At 61.0% G+C, this 19118-nt stretch overlaps 1 protein-coding gene across 3 annotated transcripts; it reads left to right on the top strand.

The window, feature by feature from the left end:
- Positions 1–141: 141 nt before the first annotated feature.
- EPS8L2 (EPS8 like 2) lies at positions 142–17553 on the top strand. Of its 3 annotated transcripts, none has more exons than XM_059932401.1 (21): positions 142–326; positions 2735–2827; positions 2965–3020; positions 3822–3886; positions 10469–10630; positions 11049–11198; positions 11287–11366; positions 11452–11594; positions 11682–11752; positions 11959–12085; positions 12278–12366; positions 12472–12546; positions 12758–12906; positions 13025–13157; positions 13272–13372; positions 14706–14811; positions 15458–15571; positions 15844–15913; positions 16039–16219; positions 16330–16462; positions 16549–17553. In XM_059932401.1, exons 2-21 carry the CDS (start codon positions 2814–2816, stop codon positions 16630–16632), a joined length of 2103 nt encoding a protein of 700 aa, XP_059788384.1. In that variant the 5' UTR covers positions 142–326; positions 2735–2813; the 3' UTR covers positions 16633–17553. The 3 variants fall into 3 exon arrangements, with proteins under 3 accessions (XP_059788384.1, XP_059788382.1, XP_059788385.1); XM_059932399.1 differs by having other exon boundaries at positions 2735–2857; XM_059932402.1 differs by lacking the exon at positions 2965–3020 and having other exon boundaries at positions 2735–2857.
- The last annotated feature ends 1565 nt before the right edge of the window (positions 17554–19118 follow it).

The following is a 19118-nucleotide window of genomic DNA, read 5'->3' as shown; positions in this document are numbered from 1 at the left end:
CCGTCCACCAGCGCCCCCGCTTTAGGGGTGGGGTTTGCGCAGAGGGAGCCGGGTGGCTGTGGGGACCGTCCGCGGGGAGCCGCGGTGGGGGCGGGGTCCTGAGCGGGGGCGGGGTGGGCGGGGCATCCGCGTCCCACCCCCGCCCCTGCCCAGTGCCCGCCCGCACACGGTGACTCTAACCTGCCGCTCAGGTTCCTCCCAGGGCCCCGCCCCGGCTCCTCCGCGCGTTCCTCTCTCCTCAGGAGCCAGGCTCCGACAGACGGGCGGACGGACGCGCGTACTAAGGGACCAGTGGGCGGCCAGGCGCGGGGCCGCGACAGGAGCAGGTGAGTGCCCCGCCTGGAGCCCGCACCCGCTTTGGCCCTGGAGCCACAGGGGAGCCGAGCGCACGGAGGGCGGGCTGCCCGGGCCTCAGTTTCCCCAGGTGGCAGCGCGACGCGGGGCTCTGGCCTGGGTCTGCAGGCCGGGCCGGGGCGCATGGGGCATCGGGCGCGAGGGGCCGCGCCGGGCCCGCGGGCTTTCCCTGGGCTGGTGGCCGCAGCCGGGTTCCTGCGGCCTGGCCTGCCCCGTCCGGTCCTGGGGCGGCGCCGTGCGCTGGCGATGTTTGTAAGCCAGTGGCTTCTGAGTCAGCCGGCCGCCTCCCAGCCCTGGGGCTCGGTGGGGCGAACCCCCTCCTCCAGTGAAGCGGTGTTGAGGAGCCTCAGCCCTTGCCCCTCCAAGGATCTGCACCAGTGTTGCCGGGGCGGACTGGGGGCTCCTTTGGCGTGCTAGCCGGCTTCCTGTGTGTCCGAGGCAGGCGGGAACGCAGGGCCAGGGACGCATTAGGCCGGGGTCAGGCTCTCGGTTAAGGTTGGGGTGTGGGAGTTTCAGGGAGGAGGCTGGGGGCCGAGCTGCCGGGGCCTGTGTGCCTCCAACCTGGGCTGGGCTGGGCTGGCCTGGGGCAGCCCCCGTGCCTCAGGTGTCCCGGTGGCAGGGGAGGCGGGTAAGCAGGGCTCCCGGTGCTTCTGAAGTGCGCCACCGACCATCTGTGCCCCACCCAGATGTGGTCAGCCCCAGCTGCGCTGGGAGGCCAAGCCCAGCTGGCGCCGCCTCTCCTCCCGCTTCTGCACCTCCCCCACGGCCTGTGGCGGGGCCTCTCCTGGCCCTGCCCAGTGCAGTCAGGGGTCCAGCGCCGCCCAGCTCTCTGCCTGCCTCTGTCTCCCAAGTGCAAGCTCGGCGCCCTGCTCCCCACCTACAGCTTCCCAGGCTTTTCCCTCCCCCAACCCGCAGGGCCCAGACCTGGGCACAGCCAGAGCCCCAGGGTCTCCCCCATCCCAGGGCCCCACCTGGCTCCCTGGGCCTTAAGCTGACTCCTCCCCAAGGTCGTTCAGCTGCGAGCTGGAATTTGAACTTGGAGCTGGTCCCTCTGCCCTCCCTGCCCTGCTGGGCCTCCTCCCCCTCCCCCTGCCTGACCAGGCACCATACCCGGCCTTCCTTTGCACCCGGAAAATGGCCACAGTGAAACCAAAGTGCAGCCTGGGCCCTGGGGCCCTCAGGGCTAGTGCCATCCCCACCCCAGTCAGCTGAAGAAGCCCCCTTACTCCCCGCTGGAGCCGGCCTGTAAGCGGCCCCTCCCCCAGCTGCTCCCCAACCCCGATGCCTGGACCCACCTCCCTGGCTGGCCCTGAGGCCCCCCACCCCGCCCCCTAGGGGAGGCCGAATGTCTGTGTGCTCACAGGCCTGGGTCTCGCCCAGGTGTGTGTGTGTATCTGGATGCACGTGCCCAGCACCCTCGGCTCAGCCCGCCAGGAATCCCATTAAGCAAACACTCGGGCTCACCCACTGAGGTCATGAGCATTCCCGACATTCTCCACGGACAGATGGACGGAGGAATCTGGCCAAGCCCGGACCCTCGGTGGCATGTGGGAGGGGGTAGCCTGAAGCCCCCGGGTCCCTCACACCTCCTGGGAGCCTTCCCTGTAGGTAGTACCTGCTCAAGCTACCAGGTACTTGTACAAGCTACCAGGTACCAGGTACTACCTGCCCTGGATACCAGCACCCCTGGCTTGCGACCCAACCCTGCAGCCCCCTAAACACTGAAGCCACAGATGGATGGCATCACTGGTGACATCTGATGCGGCACAGTGTGGACCCAGAGGTCCCCACGGAGCACAGAATCCCACAGGACATGTCAGCCTGGCCCAGGGGTACCAGGCTCTGCTCACCCCTCAGATGGTGGGCTCCGTGGGCTCTGGGTCCCCAGGCCCCCTACCCTTCACCCTGGGCTCCAGCCTCATCTTCTGCTGCCTTTCTCCCTTGTCTGGCTCCCACCTGCCTCAGGGCCTTTAAACATGCTGTTCCCTCTGCTTGGAAGGTGCCTCTTCCCCCGACCCCCCCTTCAGAGCCCCCAGGACATCTTCCTCGCAGCCCCACTCCAGACAGCCTCTGGGGGTGGGACCCCTCTGCTGGCACGTCCTGGGGGTCCCTGTAGAGGACCGAGGGTCCAGGGGGAGATGGGGCTGCAGTGAACACCAAGTGGGATGTGGAGCAGGGGTGGTCCTGGTGTGTCCAGAAGGCAGGGCTCTGCTCCCTGAGGACTGCCTGCCCAGGCACCCTGGGGAATCTGGCCAGGCCATCGGGGCCCCAGGCCCTGCATCCAGGGAGGGATGGGGAGGAGACCCAGGCCCTGTGCTGGGGTAGCAAGGCCCCGGCCAGGTCACGATAAGGTGTCAGCTTGGCTCCTCTGTGCACTTAGGTGTGGGCCAGGCACTAAGCCCTGGACCCAGGCCACTCGGAGGTCTGCCCTCTCACCGCCAGCCACCGTCGAGGACGCCATGAGCCAATCAGGGTCTGTGAGCTGTTGCCCGGGTGCTGCCAAGTGAGCCCCCACCCCCACCCACTAGGCCCCCACCACCCGCTACCCACCCGTAGTCCCCAGGGAGGGGTGTGGCATGGGCCCCACCCTCACCAGCCCCTCCCCTGCAGTGGCAGCCTGGGCCAGTCTGACGGTGTGGCCAAGATGAGTGCCAAGGACCTGTTTGGTGAGTGAGGTTTGAGGACAAGAGGCCTAGGGGACCAGCTCGGCTGGGAGGGTTTCGCCTACTCCCTTCCCCAGGGCTGTGCCAGGCCCCCACCCAGGGAGACGCGGGTCAGCCCTGGGCACCCAGAGAAGGCCCCTGGACCCTAATCAACCAGCAGGTGCTCAGGTCCCTCCCCCAAACTCTGGCCACTGAATAGCCCTCCCCACAGTGAGCCAGTAAGGGGAGAGGCCTTACTAATAATTCAGGGAGCATCAATATTGATTCTCTGTGCTCTTCTCCGCCACCCGATCCTCCAGGGGCGGGGGCTCCTGCTGGACTGAGTGCCAGGTGTCTGCTCTGGGAGGGCGGGCCCTGGCCGGCCCCCACCTCCCCCAGCTCTGACCCTCCCCCAGCCATGCAGTGCCGCCTCTGGAATGCAAGGAACCCCAGGGAGGGGCAAGAAGAGGCAGGGAGATGGTAGCTGGCAGCTCTTAGAGTTGGGGGAAGCCCTGGTCCAGACCCCTCCCCAGGAAGGTGGGCAGGGGGGCCTCCATGAAAGGAGGCCGAGCCTCCTGCGTCCGCTCCAGGACAGACCCCGGACACAGTTGTGCCATCACCACTCTGAGCTGGGCGTCCCTCCTGGGGACCGAGGGAGCTCCGTGTTCTGCCAGGAGGGGCCGTCCCTCCATTCCGTGCCCTTGTGTCCTTCCTGGCGGCCACAAGGGGTCCACAGAGCAGCCCTCCTCGCCTGCACTCTGCCCTCCCTGCGGCCCCGCCTGGGGTCCCGCCCTCAGGGGTGAGTGACTGTGTCTCCTTATTCAGCTCAGAGGAAGAAGTACTCCAACTCCAATGTCATCATGCACGAGACCTCCCAGTACCACGTCCAGGTGAGCCCCTCACCCCACAGGGCACTCCTGTCCTCTGTGCTCCGGGGTCCCTGGGCCTGTGGGGAAACTGAGGCCCGGGGAGAAGTGGTCCCACAGCAGGCGGCCTGTTCTGGGCTCACCGCCGGTGGGGAGCCTCCCTCCGGTCCTGGGGAGCTCCCGGTCTGAGGGGCACAGGAACCCTGGAGCTACGTCGGGGAGAGGGATGCCAGGGGCAACACAGGAAGGCGAGGACAGCTCTGGGTGCCCCCGGAAGCCCCAGTGGGAGGGAAGCTGTCATCCTGGCCTCACAACAGGGAGCTAGATTAGGAGGGAGGAGCTGGAGCAGACGCCCTTTTCTGAGCTCCTGCAGGGACGTCCTCGATGGCTAATCCCACTAAGCCTGGACAGTCGAGATGGGTAACTGCACTCTAGACGAGCCGCCAGCTCCGGAGGCCTTTGCTTTTAGGTCACTTTTAATTCACACTTAGAACTCAGGAAATATGTTTTTAAAATGACCTTCCTGCTCCTGGCAGCCGGCCAAGTTCCTGGTTCCTGGTCATCGTCCAAACCTGCAGGACAGCAGGGCTGGGAATGGCTGAAGTGGGAGGAGGGAGGGGGACCCAGGATCAGGAAGGTGGGGGGCCTGGACCAGGAAGGTGGGGAGCCCTGGACCAGGAAGGTGAAGGCCCTGGACCAGGAAGGTGAGGGGCCTGGACCAGGAAAGTGAGGAGCCCTGGACCAGGAAGTGGGGAGCCCTAGACGAGGAAGGTGGGGGGCCTGGACCAGGAAGGTAAGAACGTCCCTCCCCTTAGAGCCCTCCATGCCCACAGAAGCCAGGTGAGTCACTGCTTTCTGAGCCTCAGTTTTCTCATCTATACAGTGGGTGCAATGGGAGTCTCTAGGGCTCTTGCATTGGGCTGTGTTGGTGATCAGCCCTCCCTGCCAACCTGGGCAGGCAGGGGCCGTCTTGTGTGGTCAGCTCATGACTGCTGCAGGCTCAGCATCCAAGGGCAGCTCTGCCACCTCTCTGTGGGAGGGACTTTGCCCTCCTTGGTGAGGAGCCACCTGTGCCAGCGGGGCCTCCCAGCTCTTCTCCTAGACTTTGGTCCAAGCTAGCCTGTGGAAGGACCCAGGCTGGGGCCACGTCTCCTGCCTGCCCAGCAGCCAGCAAGGCTGGGGATGTGGGCAGGTTTGCTGACCCCTCCCAGATGAGGAAGCTGAGGCCAAGAGGGAGGGTGAGAGGTCGTGGCAATGGGAGGGGGGGCACCAAAGCCTTGTGGGTTTATTTATTTATTTATTTGGCTGTGTTGGGTCTTCATTGAGGTACGCGGGCTTCTCATTGCGGTGGCTTCTCTTGTTGTGGAGCACGGGCTCTAGGTGTGTGGGCTTCAATAGTTGTGGCGCACTAGCTCAGTAGTTGTGGCGCATGGGCTTAGTTGCTCCGTGGCATGTGGGATCTTCCCAGACCAGGGCTCGAACTCGTGTCCCCTGCATTGGCAAGTGGATTCTTAACCACTGCACCGCCAGGGATGTCCCAGCATTTGTTTTATACAGTTGAATTTTTGTATAGTGATTGAGTATTCTGAGACCTTGCTGAATTCATTTACTTGTTTCAGGAATTGCTTATAGATTCATTGGATTTTTTTATGTACGCAATCATTTTGTCTGAAAATACAGTACTTAATTTCTTAATTTTAGCCACTTTGTTTTTCTTGCTTTATTGCCCTGGCTAGAACTACCAGGACAGTGCTCAATAAAAGTAAGGATAGTGAACATCCTTGCCTGTGTCCAATCTTAGAAGAAAGTATTCAGAATTCCCCATTTTATAAGCTGTATGTTTTTGTAGATACCCTTTACTAGAATGGGGAAGTTCCTTTCCATTCTTTATTTGCTGAGAGCTTTTATCATGAAAGTTGTCGAATTTTATCAAATGCTTTCTCAATTGAAATGTATTTACTATTGTTAATGTAATGAATCATGCTGATTTTTTTAAATGTTGAACCAACCTTGCATTTCTAGGATAAACTTCATTTACTAATGGTTTATTATCCTTTGTATGTATTGACAAGACTAATTTACTACTATTTTGTTAAGGATTTTTTTGCATTAATATTTATTAGAACATTGGTCTATAATTTTCTTTTCCTGCAATGCCCTTGGCAGGTTTGGGTATCAGAGTTATGTTGGCCTTATAAAATGAGTGGAGAAATGTTCCTACTCCTCTAGTCTTCAGAAAGAGTTTATGGAAGATTGTTGTGATTTCCCTCTTAAGTATTTGTTAGGATTCACCTGTGAGGCCCTGAATATAGGGTTTCCTTTGTGGGAAGTTTTCTTTTATTATGAATTCACTTTTATGCCTGTATGATCTGTAGTGATGTCCCCTCGTTCCTTCTGGTTATTGATCATTTGTGTTTTCTCTATTTTTTTCTTGATCAGTCTTGCTAAGGGTTTATCAATTTCATTGGTCTTTTCAGAACCAACCTTGGGCTTTGTTGATTTTTCTCTGTTGTTTGTGTATTTTACTAGTTCATTGGTTTCTGCTCTTATTTTCCTTCTTTCCACTTACTCTGGGTTTCATTTGATTGTCATTTTCTAGTTTCTTAAGAGGAATGCCCAGACCATTGATATTAAGTCTTTCTTCTTTTCTGACATTCATTTAAAGCTATAAAGCTCCTCAAAGGACTGCTTTAGCTATCTTCCACAAGTTTTGATGTGCTTGCTTTTATTATTGTTCAGCTCAGAATATTTTCTTTTTTAAAATTTTATTTTATTGGAGTATAGTTGATTTATAATGTTGTGTTAGTTTCAGATGTACAGCAAAGTGATTCAATTATACATATACATGTATTCCTTCTTTTTCAGTCTTTTCCATTATAGGTTATTACAAGATATTGAACGTAATTCCCTATGCTACACAGTGGGTCCTTGTTGGTTATCTATTTTATATATAGTAGTGTGTGTACGTTAATCCCAAGCTCCTAATTTATCCCTTCCCCACCTTTCCCCTTTGGTAACCGTTAAGTTTTTTTTCGAAATCTGTGAGTCTGTTTCTGTTTTGTAAGTAAGTTCATTTGTATCATTTTTTAAAATTAGATTCCACATATGAGTGATATCATATGATATTTGTCTTTCTCTGTCTGACTTACTTCACTTAGTATGATCATCTCTAGGTCCACCCATGTTGCTGCAACTCAGAATATTTTCTAAATTTCCTTGTGACTTCTTTGACCCATGGGTTGTTTAGATTTTTCTTCTTTTTAAGCATTTAACCATGTAAGCATTTATAGGTACAAATTTCCCCTTAGTGCTGCTTTTGCTGCATCCCATAAGTTTTGATATGTTGTGTTTCTATTTTCATTTGTCTCTAGGTATTTTCTTATTTCCCTTGTGATGTCCTCTTTCACTCATTTGTTGTTTAAAAGTGTGCTGTTTAATTTCTACAAATATGGACCCATGATTTATTTAGAAGTGTGTTGCTTAATTTCCAATTAATAGGATTTTGTAGTTATCATTCTGTTATTGATTTCTAATTTAATCCCATTCTGGTCAGAGAATACACTCTGTATGTTTTCAGTCATTTGGAATGCATGGACGGCATGGCTGGGATGGTTTGGCTGTGCAGTATTTTGCTGACAATGCGCCTCATGCAGACAGACCAGCTGCCTGATAGTCACTGCATGTTTCTGCCCACTCTCTTTCTTTTCTTTTTAAAAATATTTATTTATTTATTTATTTATTTATTTATTTATTTATTTATTTATGGCTGCGTTGGATCTTAGTTGCTGCATACGGGCTTCTCTCTTGATGTGGCGTGCAGACTCTAGAGCACGTGGGCTTAGTTGCCTGCGGCATGTGGGATCTTAGTTCCCCCACCAGGGATGGAACCCACGTCCCCTGCATTGGAAGGCGGATTCTCAACCACTGGACCACCAGGGAAGTCCCTTTTTTTTTTTTTTTTAATATTTATCTATTTATTTACTTACTTATTTTGGCTGCGCCAGGTCTTCGTTGCGGCATGCGGGATCTTTTTAATTGCAGCATGCAGGCTCATGGTTGCAGCATGCTAACTCTTAGTTGCAGCATGCATGTGGGATCTAGTGCCCCAAACAGTGATCGAATCTGGGTCCCCTGCATTGGGAGCGCCGAGTCTTATCCACTGAATCACCAGGGAAGTCCCCTGCCTGCTCTCTTTTATTTTTTAGCGTTTTATTCATTTATTTATTTGGCTGCGTCGGGTCTTAGTTGCGGTGCTCGGGCTCTCAGCATGTGGGATCTTAGTTCCCTGACCAGGGATCGAACCTGTGTCCCCTGAATAGGAAGGCAGATTCTTAACCACTGGACCACCGGGGAATTCCCCTGCCCAGTGTCTTTCTAACCTGCCCACGGACATGTAGGTTGGCCTCCAAGAGTTGTGCAGGGGGCAGCCTTGTACCCGTGCCACATTCTACACGTGTGCAGGTTGCCTTGGGATTGTAAGAGGGAAGCATGTGGGCTGGTCCAGTGTCATCAACTCCTCCCCAGAGCAGCCAGGCGAGTGCGGAGCAAGGGCTCCTCCTTCTCCACGTCTTTAACCAGCCAGTGTAACCCACAAGGGCTTGTTAGTACCGGACAACAGAATAGGTGAAAACTCATTCCTAAAGTCATAGTCTCCAGCTTCAATTTGCAATTCTTGTATTGAATGAGTCTGCAGATATACGTGTGTGTGTGTATATATATATATATATATACACACTTTTTGGCCACACTGTGCAGCCTGTGGGATCTTAGTTGTGGGATTTTAGTTCCCCAACCAGGGATTGAACCCAGGCCCTCGGCAATGAAAGCGCAGAGTCCTAACCTCTGGACCACCAGGGAATTCCCCTGCATATAATTTTCTATATTAAAAGGTTACTTATATTTATTTTCCTATAGACTCTCTGTTCATACCTTTTGTCAATTTTTCTATTGAGCTGTTAATCTTTTACTTGTTTATATATTCTTTCATTCTTTATTCATTTATCGTTGGTATCCTTAATTATTAAACAAAATAGAGCTTTTAACAAAGTAAGAACTATCATTGTAATGCATGTTGGCCTTTTCCTGTATCAAGAAAATTAGCCTACATCACCTCCATTATATCTATTATTATATCTGTGTGGTTTTTTAAATATTTTGTATGTGGTATTTTTTTCTCAGGCAGAAACTTTTTTTTATTAAGTCAGATTTATTGGTCTTGTCTTTTTATTCCCTTTTTTTTTTTTTTCGTGGCCCCACCATGTGGCATGCGGAATCCTAGTTCCCTAACCAGGGATCGAACTCACACCCCCTGCAGTTTAAGCTCGGTGTTTTAACCACTGGACCACCAGGGAAGTCCCGGTCTTGTCTTCTGAGCATCTGGATTTTCCTCCTTGCTTAGCAAAGTCCCCCGGTGAAGCAGGCCTTCCTGAGATTATCAGAAATTACCTAGTATTTCCTTCTAGCACTTTCACGCTTCCATGTTCTGTGGTTAAGCCTTAACTGCTTGGAGTTTCTGTGAGTGTTCACCCAGCTGTCCCAGCATTGTTTACTGAATTCAGCAAAGGTCAGCGAGGACACGTGGGGGATCCTGGAAGGAGGAGGGGCCTGAGCCACGCTTGGAGAGAGAGCAGCGGGGCGGGCCAAGAGTCCCCACGGGCTGCTCATTCATTCCCGTCACAGTCACTGGGCGCCTGCTGGGGGCCCAGCACTGTCACAGGCACCGGGGAGACAGCAGCCAGAAAGCAAACAAAGACACATGTCATGTCCAGCATAAAGTCGGACGATGATAAACACAGGGCGGGTCAGGGACGTGCTCACAGTGAGGCTGTGGCCAGGCAGGCGGGGAGGTAGTGCCTGAGCACAGTCCGGAAGGAAGAGCGAGCTGGGGGAGACCGGACTCGGGCAGAGGTGGCACATGCCAAGGCCCTGTCGTGAGCCTGCACCAGGGCTGCTGGTGGGGCAGGGAGCCTGGTCCCGGAGCCCAGTGGCAGATGTGGGTGGGCTGGGGGCTGTGTGTGTAGGGCTGCCAAGGGGTTTGCCAGGGCATGTCCATTGCCCCCACAGACATCCCCCGAGGAGAGCAGAGGACCCCCCCAAGGTGGGGCTTTGTCTCTTCAGACCCCCAGGGCAGGGATGTTCCCCTCAGACCCCCAGGATTAGTTGTGACCCCCCTCAGCCCCCCAGGGTTGGCCGTGGCCCCCTCAGACCCCCAAGGTTGGCTGTGGCCCCTCAGACTCCCAAGGTTGGCTGTGGCCCCCTCGGACCCCCCAGGGTTGGCTGTGGCCCCCTCAGACCCCCAGGGTTGACTGTGACCCCCTCGGACCCCCCCAGGGTTGGCTGTGGCCCCCTCAGACCTCCAGGGTTGTCTGTGGCCCCCTTGTACCCCTGAGGGTTGGCCGTGGCCCCCTCAGGCCCCCAGGGTCGGCCGTGGCCCCCTCGGACCCCCAAGGTTGGCCATGGCCCCTCAGACCCCCGGGGCTGGCTGTGACCCCCTCAGACCCCCAAGGTTGGCCCTAGCCCCTCAGAGCCCCAGGGCGCAGCCCCTTGGCCCTGGTTCTTAGCACCAGGAGGGCTCCACCCAGAATGACCCCCTGCCTGCCCACCCAGCACTTGGCCACGTTCATCATGGACAAGAGTGAGGCCATTGTGTCCGTGGAAGATGCCATCCGGAAGCTGGTGCAGCTGAGCTCCAAGGAGAAGATCTGGACACAGGAGATGCTGCTGCAGGTCAACGACCAGTCGCTGCGGCTGCTGGACGTGGAATCCCAGGTATGGGGGCAGCAGGAGGGAGGGCGTTCGCCCATCCTGCAAGGCAGGCACAGGCAGTGACCCAGCCACGCTGGGCCTCTGTGGGAGAGGGAGCAGGACGAGGGCCGAGAGTACAGGAGAGCCACGCCACGCAGGGGCACGTCCCCCTCGCCAGAGCTGCTCCACCGGCTGTACCGAGGCGGGGCCCGTCGTGTGCACGCTGCCCCGTGGGGTCCGTGTCCATGCCCGTGTCCAGGCCACGTTCCTTTTCCGTGCCATATCCGTGGCGTGAATGCCACAGGCCACGCTCACGGTCAGCCCGTGTCCCCGGCATCCGCTCCTCGGGTCTTCCCCGTGCCCATGGCCGTGAGCCCTCATCCGTGTCTGGGACTCTCGCCATGCACCGTGGCAAGCCCGGTCCCAGCCGCCTGTCCCCCAGGAGGAGCTGGAGAACTTCCCACTGCCGACCGTGCGGCACAGCCAGACCGTGCTGAACCAGCTACGCTACCCGTCGGTGCTGCTGCTCGTGTGCCAGGACTCAGACCAGAGCAAGCCCGACGTCCACTTCTTCCACTGCGACGAGGTGGAGGTGAGGGGCGGGCAGTGGGGGGCGGGATAGGGGCGGGGCGGGGAGCGCAGATCCCCCGAAGAGCCAGCCTGACGCCCCGTCCCCCCAGGCGGAGCTGGTGCATGAGGACATCGAGAGCGCGCTGGCCGACTGCCGCCTGGGGAAGAAGATGCGGCCACAGACCCTCAAGTAGGGGGGTAGGAGGGGCGGGGGGAGGGGCCGGGCCCGGGACTGGGGCTGCGGCCAGGCTCAGCCGCCCTTCGTCCCACTTCAGGGGCCACCAGGAGAAGATCCGGCAGCGGCAGTCCGTCCTGCCCCCGTCCCAGGGCCCGGCCCCCATCCCCTTCCAGCGCTACGGCAGGGACTCGCCTTCCACCAAGAACCGAGTGGGCCTGCCCACGCCGCTCGGAGACCCAGGTGGGCCGAGGGGGATGGGCTGGGGGCGGCAGCAGGGTTGCGGCGGGGGGGGGAGGCTCAGTCAGCAGCAGCTCTGCGCCCGTCCAGGCTTTCGCCGTTGGGAGTCGCAGGACGAGGAGCCGAGGGCCGTGCTGGCTCAGAAGATCGAGAAGGAGACGGTGGGTCTCGAAGGAGACGGTGGGTCTCGAAGGAGACGGTGGGTCTCGGGCCGGCAGGACCTCCCACCCACTCCAGGTGCCGGGGGCCAACCCCCAGCCAGCACCCACCCCCTCCCCCAGGCCAGGGGCCAAGAGGCAGCAGGTGGGGGTGTCCCTGCAGCGGGTGGGGCGCCGGAGGCTGACCCCTGCCCCTGCTCTGACCCCAGCAAATCCTCAACTGCGCCCTGGACGACATCGAGTGGTTCGTGGCTCGGCTGCAGAAGGCCGCTGAGGCTTTCAAGCAGCTGAACCAGCGCAAGAAGGGAAAGAAGAAGGGGAAGAAGGGGCCGGCAGGTGCGGGGACAGGGGTGGGGGGCACCGGGCAGGGGAGGGGCATCGGGGCGGACACAGGAGTGGAGGTGGGGAGCGCAGTGGCCACTGAGCGGAGCCAGGTCCGGTCTCAGCGGGTGGGCGACATCAGACTGAGGCCAGACCCACCAGGGCAGCGACGGGCCGGCCAGGCTTACTCGCCAACCCCCTGTCCAGAGGGTGTCCTCACGCTGCGAGCACGGCCCCCCTCCGAGGCCGAGTTTGTTGACTGTTTCCGGAAGACCAAGCTGGCCATCAACCTGCTCGTGAGTACAGCGGCCCACCCCATCCCTCCGAGCTGATATTGGGGGGGGGGGGGGGTACCTTGTCCCTGGTGCCACCCCACAGGTCGGCCTGCTCCCTGCCCACAGGCCAAGCTGCAGAAGCACATCCAGAACCCTAGCGCAGCCGAGCTGGTGCACTTCCTCTTCGGGCCTCTGGATCTGGTGCCTGGGGCTGGGGGGAGGCAGGGGCTGGGGTGGGGGAGCGGGGGCCTGGGGGGCTTGCCCCTGACTTGGTGGGAAGCAAGTGCCCACCTTGGGCAGCGGGCTGGGGCCGGCGTCTGCACTCTGAGTGGTGGGCGCAGTGGGCAGGCCAGTGGTGTTGCGGGCAGGCGCAGGGTGGGAGGGGGGCCTCTGACGCCCCGCTGTGCCCCAGATCGTCAGCACCTGTGGTGGCCCAGACATTGCTCGCTCCGTCTCCAGCCCCCTGCTCTCCCGAGACACTGTGGGCTTCCTGCGCGGCCACCTGGTCCCCAAGGAGATGGCGCTGTGGGAGTCCCTGGGGGAGACCTGGACACGACCCCGGTAGGGCGGTGGCACGGGGCGCACACCAGGATGGGTCCCTTGGCGGGCGGGCTGGGGGTCCTGGGTGGGGCCAGCTCTGGTCGGTGGACACAGCTCACCCCAGGACCTCCCACCCCAGCTCCGAGTGGCCTCGGGAGCCGCAGGTGCCCCCCTACGTGCCCAAGTTCCAGAGCGGCTGGGAGCCACCCCTGGACGTGCTGCAGGAGGCCCCCTGGGAGGTGGAGGGGCTGGCACCAGCCCCCGGTGATGAGGTCAGAGCGCCCGCAGCCCCGCCTGCACTCCACCTCCGCCCACTGCCCTCACCGCCCTGCCCTCCTGGCCCAGCCCCTGCTTCACACCAAGCCCCGGTGTCCGCTTCCCCACAGCCAACTCCAGTGAGCCGCACGTCCTTCAGAAACTCCCCAAAGCATGGCCTCACATCTGAGCCCACACCCCAGGGAGACGTCAGCTCCCCACATGCTCCCAGGTAAGCTCTGTTCAAAGTGACCGAGTGTGACGCCCACCCCTCGAGTCCCGGAGGCTCCGCTGTGGGTACACTGCCACCAGGTGGCAGCAAATGCCGTTTTCAGCGACGGCCAAAATAACGCTTTCCACACTAGAGCCGGGTTTCCTTTCAACTTTGTGGTGTACAGTTGAGGGGAAAATGTCGAAAGCACCCATGAAGTGCTTAGATGACGTACCTAATACGTCATCTCTTTTTGTTTCTCCACGTTTATGCTTTAGAATCATGGTGAGAAATTTACTAAACCACTGAACTTAAATGGTCTCGACGATCCCAGTTGCCCTGTTGGGGCTGATTTAGGCCCAGCCTCAGAGCCGGAGGAGGAGACTGATGGTCTGGGTGGGAACGGCCTCTCTCCCTCTGGCCGCACACATTTCCACAGACCATGTCTTACAGCCCCAGGGCCTGGGGGAGTCCCCGTCCTTCCTCCCCTCCCCTCCTACTTTCTGTTCTCAGTCCTGGCCCAGGACCTGCCTGGGGAGCTCATTACCCACCAGACCCCAGGATTCAGTCTCAGGAGGGGAGGGGGCTGGAATCCATGTTTTGAATAAGTGTGCCCCTCCCTTTGCCCCACCAGCCTGATGCCCTGGTCCCTGGCCTAGGGCCACCTTCAAGAAACATTTTCATCCTTTTACCTCCAGCCCCTGACCGGTCCACCCTGGCCAATCCTGAAACAGCCCCCCACCGGGGCCCCAGGGGCTGCCCCAGCCCCAGAGCCCCCACTTCCGCAGGGCCCCGAGCCCTGCACCTGTAGGAGGGGTGCCCTCGTGATCAGGGGCCAGACTGACCAGAAGGGATGGCCCAGCACGGGTGGCAGGCACAGGCCTGCTCCGTGCAAGGGCTGGGACACCCTGGGACCCTGCAGCTCACGGGCGGCCCTGCGTCGTCGTGTCTGCAGTGCCGGAGGGACTACGGCTCTGAAAGCATCCGGCCCTCCCCCATGGTCAGCCACTTTCCAGGGATGGCCTGTCGTTTCTCGGGTACACGCCTGGCTCTAGATCCCCTGGGGGGCTGGGCCTGGAGACCCCTAGGCCTCCAGGGCTAGGGGCTAGGGCAGGGCAGGCCTTGCTGTGCCCACAGACCCTTGCATCCCATCCGCCTCCGCTGCCCCCCCACGCAGGGGGCCCCAGACGCAACGGGGCTGTCACAGTTTCCATCCCAGCTGACAGCCGCAGCCGCTGTGCCGCAGAACAGGACGCAGCCGTTCACCTGGGAAGCTGCTGCCCCCAGCGCTCCCCCAGGCCCAGGAAGAGACCCCAGCCCAGCCCTGAGCCTCAGCCCCTCCCATTCCACACAGGGGCTACGAACCCGCACCGGCCATGGCCAAGTACGTCAAGGTCCTCTACGACTTCACAGCCCGCAACGCGAACGAGCTGTCAGTGCTCAAGGACGAGGTCCTGGAGGTGAGTGGGGGCCGGGGAGTGGCTGGCGGTCCAGAGGAGGGGTCCGCCTGACCCCAGGGCTCCACTCTGGGTCCGCAGCCTGGCACCCGCCCCAGCACAGCCTGGCTGAGGGGCCTCCCTGTCTTGGGGATCTCGGAGGGAGCCCAAGGGCCCCTGGGCTGGGCTGGGCTCAGGCTGAAGGGTGGGGTGGGCCCTCCCTGTGCCGAGTGGGGGACCCCCCAGTCCAGCAGGGGCTTGTCATTCATGCCCACCCCGGGAGCCCCCTCAAGGCACTTTCTGAGTTTTGTGCCCGTCCTGAATCCAGGCCACCCACTGGGGGACAGAAAGTGGAGCAGCTGGAGGGGGGGGTGGTGATCTATATCCGCAACCAGGCTAGAGGCTTAGGGTGCTGCTGGGAGGGACGGGGGGGGGGGGCGGTGGCCCCTATGGATGGGTGGGAGGCCAGGTGGGCCAGGGGCACCTGGAGGAGGTGTGTAGAATGGGGAGGGGGGAGCAGGCTCAGGGGGGGACTCCGGAACTCTCTCTGGCCCATCAGTAAAGAGGGGCTCACACCGGTGGTCCCAGCACCCAGCACTGGTGCCTATGGCGGGGTGGGGGGGGCGGGCGCTGTGAGTCAGGGGTGATGGCGGAGATGCGGCGCCCACAGGTGCTGGAAGACGACCACCAGTGGTGGAAGCTTCGAAATCGCAGCGGCCAGGCAGGCTACGTGCCCGGCAACATCCTGGCCGAGACCCGGCCGGAGGACGCCCTCCTGGAGCAGGTGAGGCGGAGGTCTGCTCCGTCCTGCTGCAGGGTCAGGCCGGGTGGCCGGGGGTTGGTGGGGGGGGCGGCAGAGAAAGACCGGGCCCAGAGCCTGGACCCCTCGGCTATAGGGGCTGGTGCGGGGGCTCCCTGGCTCCGGGCCGAGTCTGGGAAGGTGGGGGGCTGGGCAGGTCCTGGGAGGTGGGGGAGGAGGGGCGGGGAGGGGTGCCGGGAGGGGTGATAAGTTGACCTAATGGCGCCCCCACCCCCCCCCTCTTGTTCACCTTGCAGGGGGTGAAATACTGGGGTCCTGCCAGCCCAACCCACAAGCTGCCCCCAGGCTTTGCCGGGAACAAAGGCGGTGAGGGATGGGGCCGCCAGACCCTACGGGCGGGGGGCCCAGAGCCAGCGGGGGAGGCGGTGGGGAGGGGAGCCCCGGGTACGCGGGTACGCGCGGGCAGGCCTGAGCCGCCTGGCGCCCCGCAGAGCTGATGCAGCACATGGACGAGGTCAACGACGAGCTCATCAAGAAGATCAGCCACATCAAGGCACAGCCGACGCGAAACTTCCGCGTGGAGCGCAGCCAGCCCGTGCACCTGCCGCTCACCTACGAGTCCGGCCCCAGCGAGGTCCGCGCCTGGCTGGAAGCCAAGGCCTTCAGCGCCCGGTGAGCGAAGGGCGCACAGGGCGGGCAGGGGGCGGGCGCGGCGGCCGCCACGCCCACGGCCGGGGCCCCGCCCTCACGCCCCCGCCCCGCCCCCTGCCCCCCGCCCCCAGGATCGTGGAGAACCTGGGCATCCTGACCGGGCCCCAGCTCTTCTCGCTCAACAAGGACGAGCTGCGGAAGGTGTGCGGGGAGGAGGGCGCCCGCGTGTACAGCCAGCTCACCGTGCAGAAGGCCGTCCTGGAGGTGAGCCGCCCCGCCCTCCGCTCCCCGCGCGCCCCGGGAAGGGGGGCTGGCGGGACACTGACCTGCGGGTCCCCCGGCTCCCCCAGAAGCAGCAAGGTGGGTCGGAGCTGGAAGAGCTCATGAGCAAGTTCCATTCCAAGAACCAGAGGCGGGCGGAGGAAGACAGCTAGGCCCGCGGCGGGGCCCACGGCCCGCGGCAGGGCCCGCCCCCGCGGCTGGAGTATTATTTTTGTACGTGTACGTATTTCGGACCGTGGACTCGGACGGAGAGTCGTGCCGGGTGGAGACCAGCTCGCCCGCCTCGTGGCACGTGGGGCCTGTCCTCCGGCTCAGCGGTGCCCCGGCCCACACTCCCCACCTTCCCCGACGCCCACCGTAGCCAAACTTGCCACCAGGTGGTGCCAGCCCCTCGTCCGCCCGCCCGCTGAGGCCAGAGCTGTGCCGGTCCCAGACCCAGCCCTGCCCTTCCCCACAGCTCTCCCTGAGGCCTCAGAACCCACGCACACACCCTGGGAGGGGGCAGGGACCTTTCCTCTGGCCGCCTCCGTCCACACAGGGGTTCCTCCCGGCGCAGGTGACTCAGGCCCTGCCCCTGTCCCCACGGCCCCCTGCAGCCACTGCGTCCCCATACCTCCAGGTGGCCGGCTGCGGGCCACCAGGGCAGCAGACCTCAGCCACCCAGCTGCCCTTGGCTCTGAGCTGGTTGGGCTGCTGCCCTTTGCCCCCAGAGATTGCCCTCAGCGCCCACCCAGCACACGGCACCCCCAGGGTGGGCTGGGGGACTCCGGGCCCCACTGGGGTGGGGCGCATGCCGTTCTCCCTTCACCACCTGGAGGATCAAGGATGGACTGAACACCACTCACCTGAGTTCTGGCCTTGGGCACCCCTCACCCCCACCCCAGCCCTGCCCACTCCCCCACCGCAGAGCCAGAAGGGAACCTTCTCTGAGCAAGTCTCAGGCCAGCCTTGCCTGGCGTGCTGTGTGCTGGGGGGTGAGTCTTGGAGCCCTGGACTCTGCGGGTCGCACCCCAGCGAGGAAAGGTGACCGAGGCTCAGAATCCATATCATTAAACCACTTAAGTCTCCCAGCAGCCCTGTGTCTGTCTCCTGGAGGTGGGGTGGGGTCACTGTGGGTCCTGGAGCCCCCCGGGATTGTGCCTTTGGAAGAGCTCCTGAGCACAGACAGGCTGCGGCCAGGCCGGGCTGGGGGGGTTCCCGGTGAGGCTGCTCAGCCCTGACCCAAGTGGGGGGCCCAGGACACCCTCCCCTCCACACCCTTGTGAGAGGGCCCAGAGGACGCTCCTGGGAGCTGCGGCCTGAGAGGGGGGCCCTGCCCACTCTGTGCCTGGGGCTCTCCCAGGCCTGATGTCCGTCCGGAAGGCCCGAGTGGGAGCGGTGGGGAGCAGGGCTGCCAAACCTCCAGGGAGGGAGGGGGCATGAGTCACAGGAGAGAGACGGAAACTAGATTTAGAGAGCTGAGCCCAAGCTGAGGGAGATGCCCCAGAAGAGGGCGTGGGCCTGCAGGGCCGGGCAGATGGCCAGCTGGGACGGGGTCCGTGCAGGAGCGGAGGGGTCCCTGAGCGCACAGTGGGCAGCTCTCCGCGCCACGCAGGCTCCCAGCCACCTGGCCACGAGCGAACTTGGGCCCCACCCTTGGAGGCCTCTGGTGCTCGCTGCTGGCGGCGCTGCCTATTGTGGTGTGTGACGGCTGGGGTGCCCTAGCACCTGGCCAGGTCAGGGGCGTCTGACCTGCATATCCCCAAAGCAGCTGGTGGACCCACCCTGGATCACGGTGTCCAGAGGGCTTGGTTCCGGGGGTCTCTACCTGATGGGCAACCACAGGAAGCTTGGACCCAGAGGCAGGTTGTGCCTTTCACGGTGGGAGATGGTGGGCCGACTGTCCCTCTCTGGGCCAGGCCTCGGAAGCCCCGACTCCCAGCTGGGACAGGCCACGCTGGGCCGAGTCTGTCCAGCAGAGCCCAGTCAAGGGCAACTGGGGGTGTCTGGTGACTTCTGAGCCACACCGAGACTTGACCACCACGGGCCCCTCTCCCTGGGAAAGGAAGGTTCTCCCCCCGACCCCAGGCCACGAGAGGAGGCTCTGTCCTCCCAGGCCTGGGCAGGACCCCACAGACAAGGAGCCCAAGATGAAAAGGGAGAGCTGAGGGCATCAGCCTAACTCCAGAAACCCACAGACCCTGCTGGTCCAGAACAGCCAGCAGTGGGGAACCCGGACCGGACAGCCTCCCCACACCCTGCCCCGCGCTCTGCTTGGCTGAGCCCCTCGCTCAGAACCCTCTCCCCCGGGGCCCCAGGCCAGACTTCACTACCCAGGAGCTGCTCTGAGATGCCCCGGCCCCGCCTCTCTGCTCAGGCCTCTGGGCTCCCAGGAGGGGCTTCCCCACCCTCCCAAGAACAGGCAGATGTGAGGGGCCCAAGTCACACAGCTGTCTGGGTAGGCATGAGGAGTCACTCTGCTTTCCACCCTGAGGGCATCACTCTCCAGGGCCCCCAGGTCAGGGGGTGACCGAGCACCACCTTCCCTGGTGACCCAGTGATCTCAGTACCTGGGAAGTAGGCGCAGACAAGAACAAGGCACAGGGCTTCCCTGGTATCACAGTGGTTAAGAATCCGCCTGCCAATGCAGGGGACGCGG

This window comes from Balaenoptera ricei, chromosome 8, assembly GCF_028023285.1.
Source record: "Balaenoptera ricei isolate mBalRic1 chromosome 8, mBalRic1.hap2, whole genome shotgun sequence".
In the NCBI taxonomy this organism is placed as follows: Eukaryota; Metazoa; Chordata; class Mammalia; order Artiodactyla; family Balaenopteridae; genus Balaenoptera; species Balaenoptera ricei.
The sequence above is the reverse complement of the archived record's forward strand: the minus strand, read 5'-3'. Positions and strand labels throughout refer to the sequence as shown.

Coding starts and splice junctions, on each gene's coding strand:
- EPS8L2 (XM_059932399.1), top strand. CDS start 2,814: ATGAGCCAATCAGGGTCTGTGAGCTGTTGCCCGGGTGCTGCCAA. Junction 11,753..11,958: donor AGAAGATCGAGAAGGAGACG/GTGGGTCTCGAA, acceptor CTCTGACCCCAG/CAAATCCTCAACTGCGCCCT. Junction 14,812..15,457: donor TCAAGGACGAGGTCCTGGAG/GTGAGTGGGGGC, acceptor CGGCGCCCACAG/GTGCTGGAAGACGACCACCA.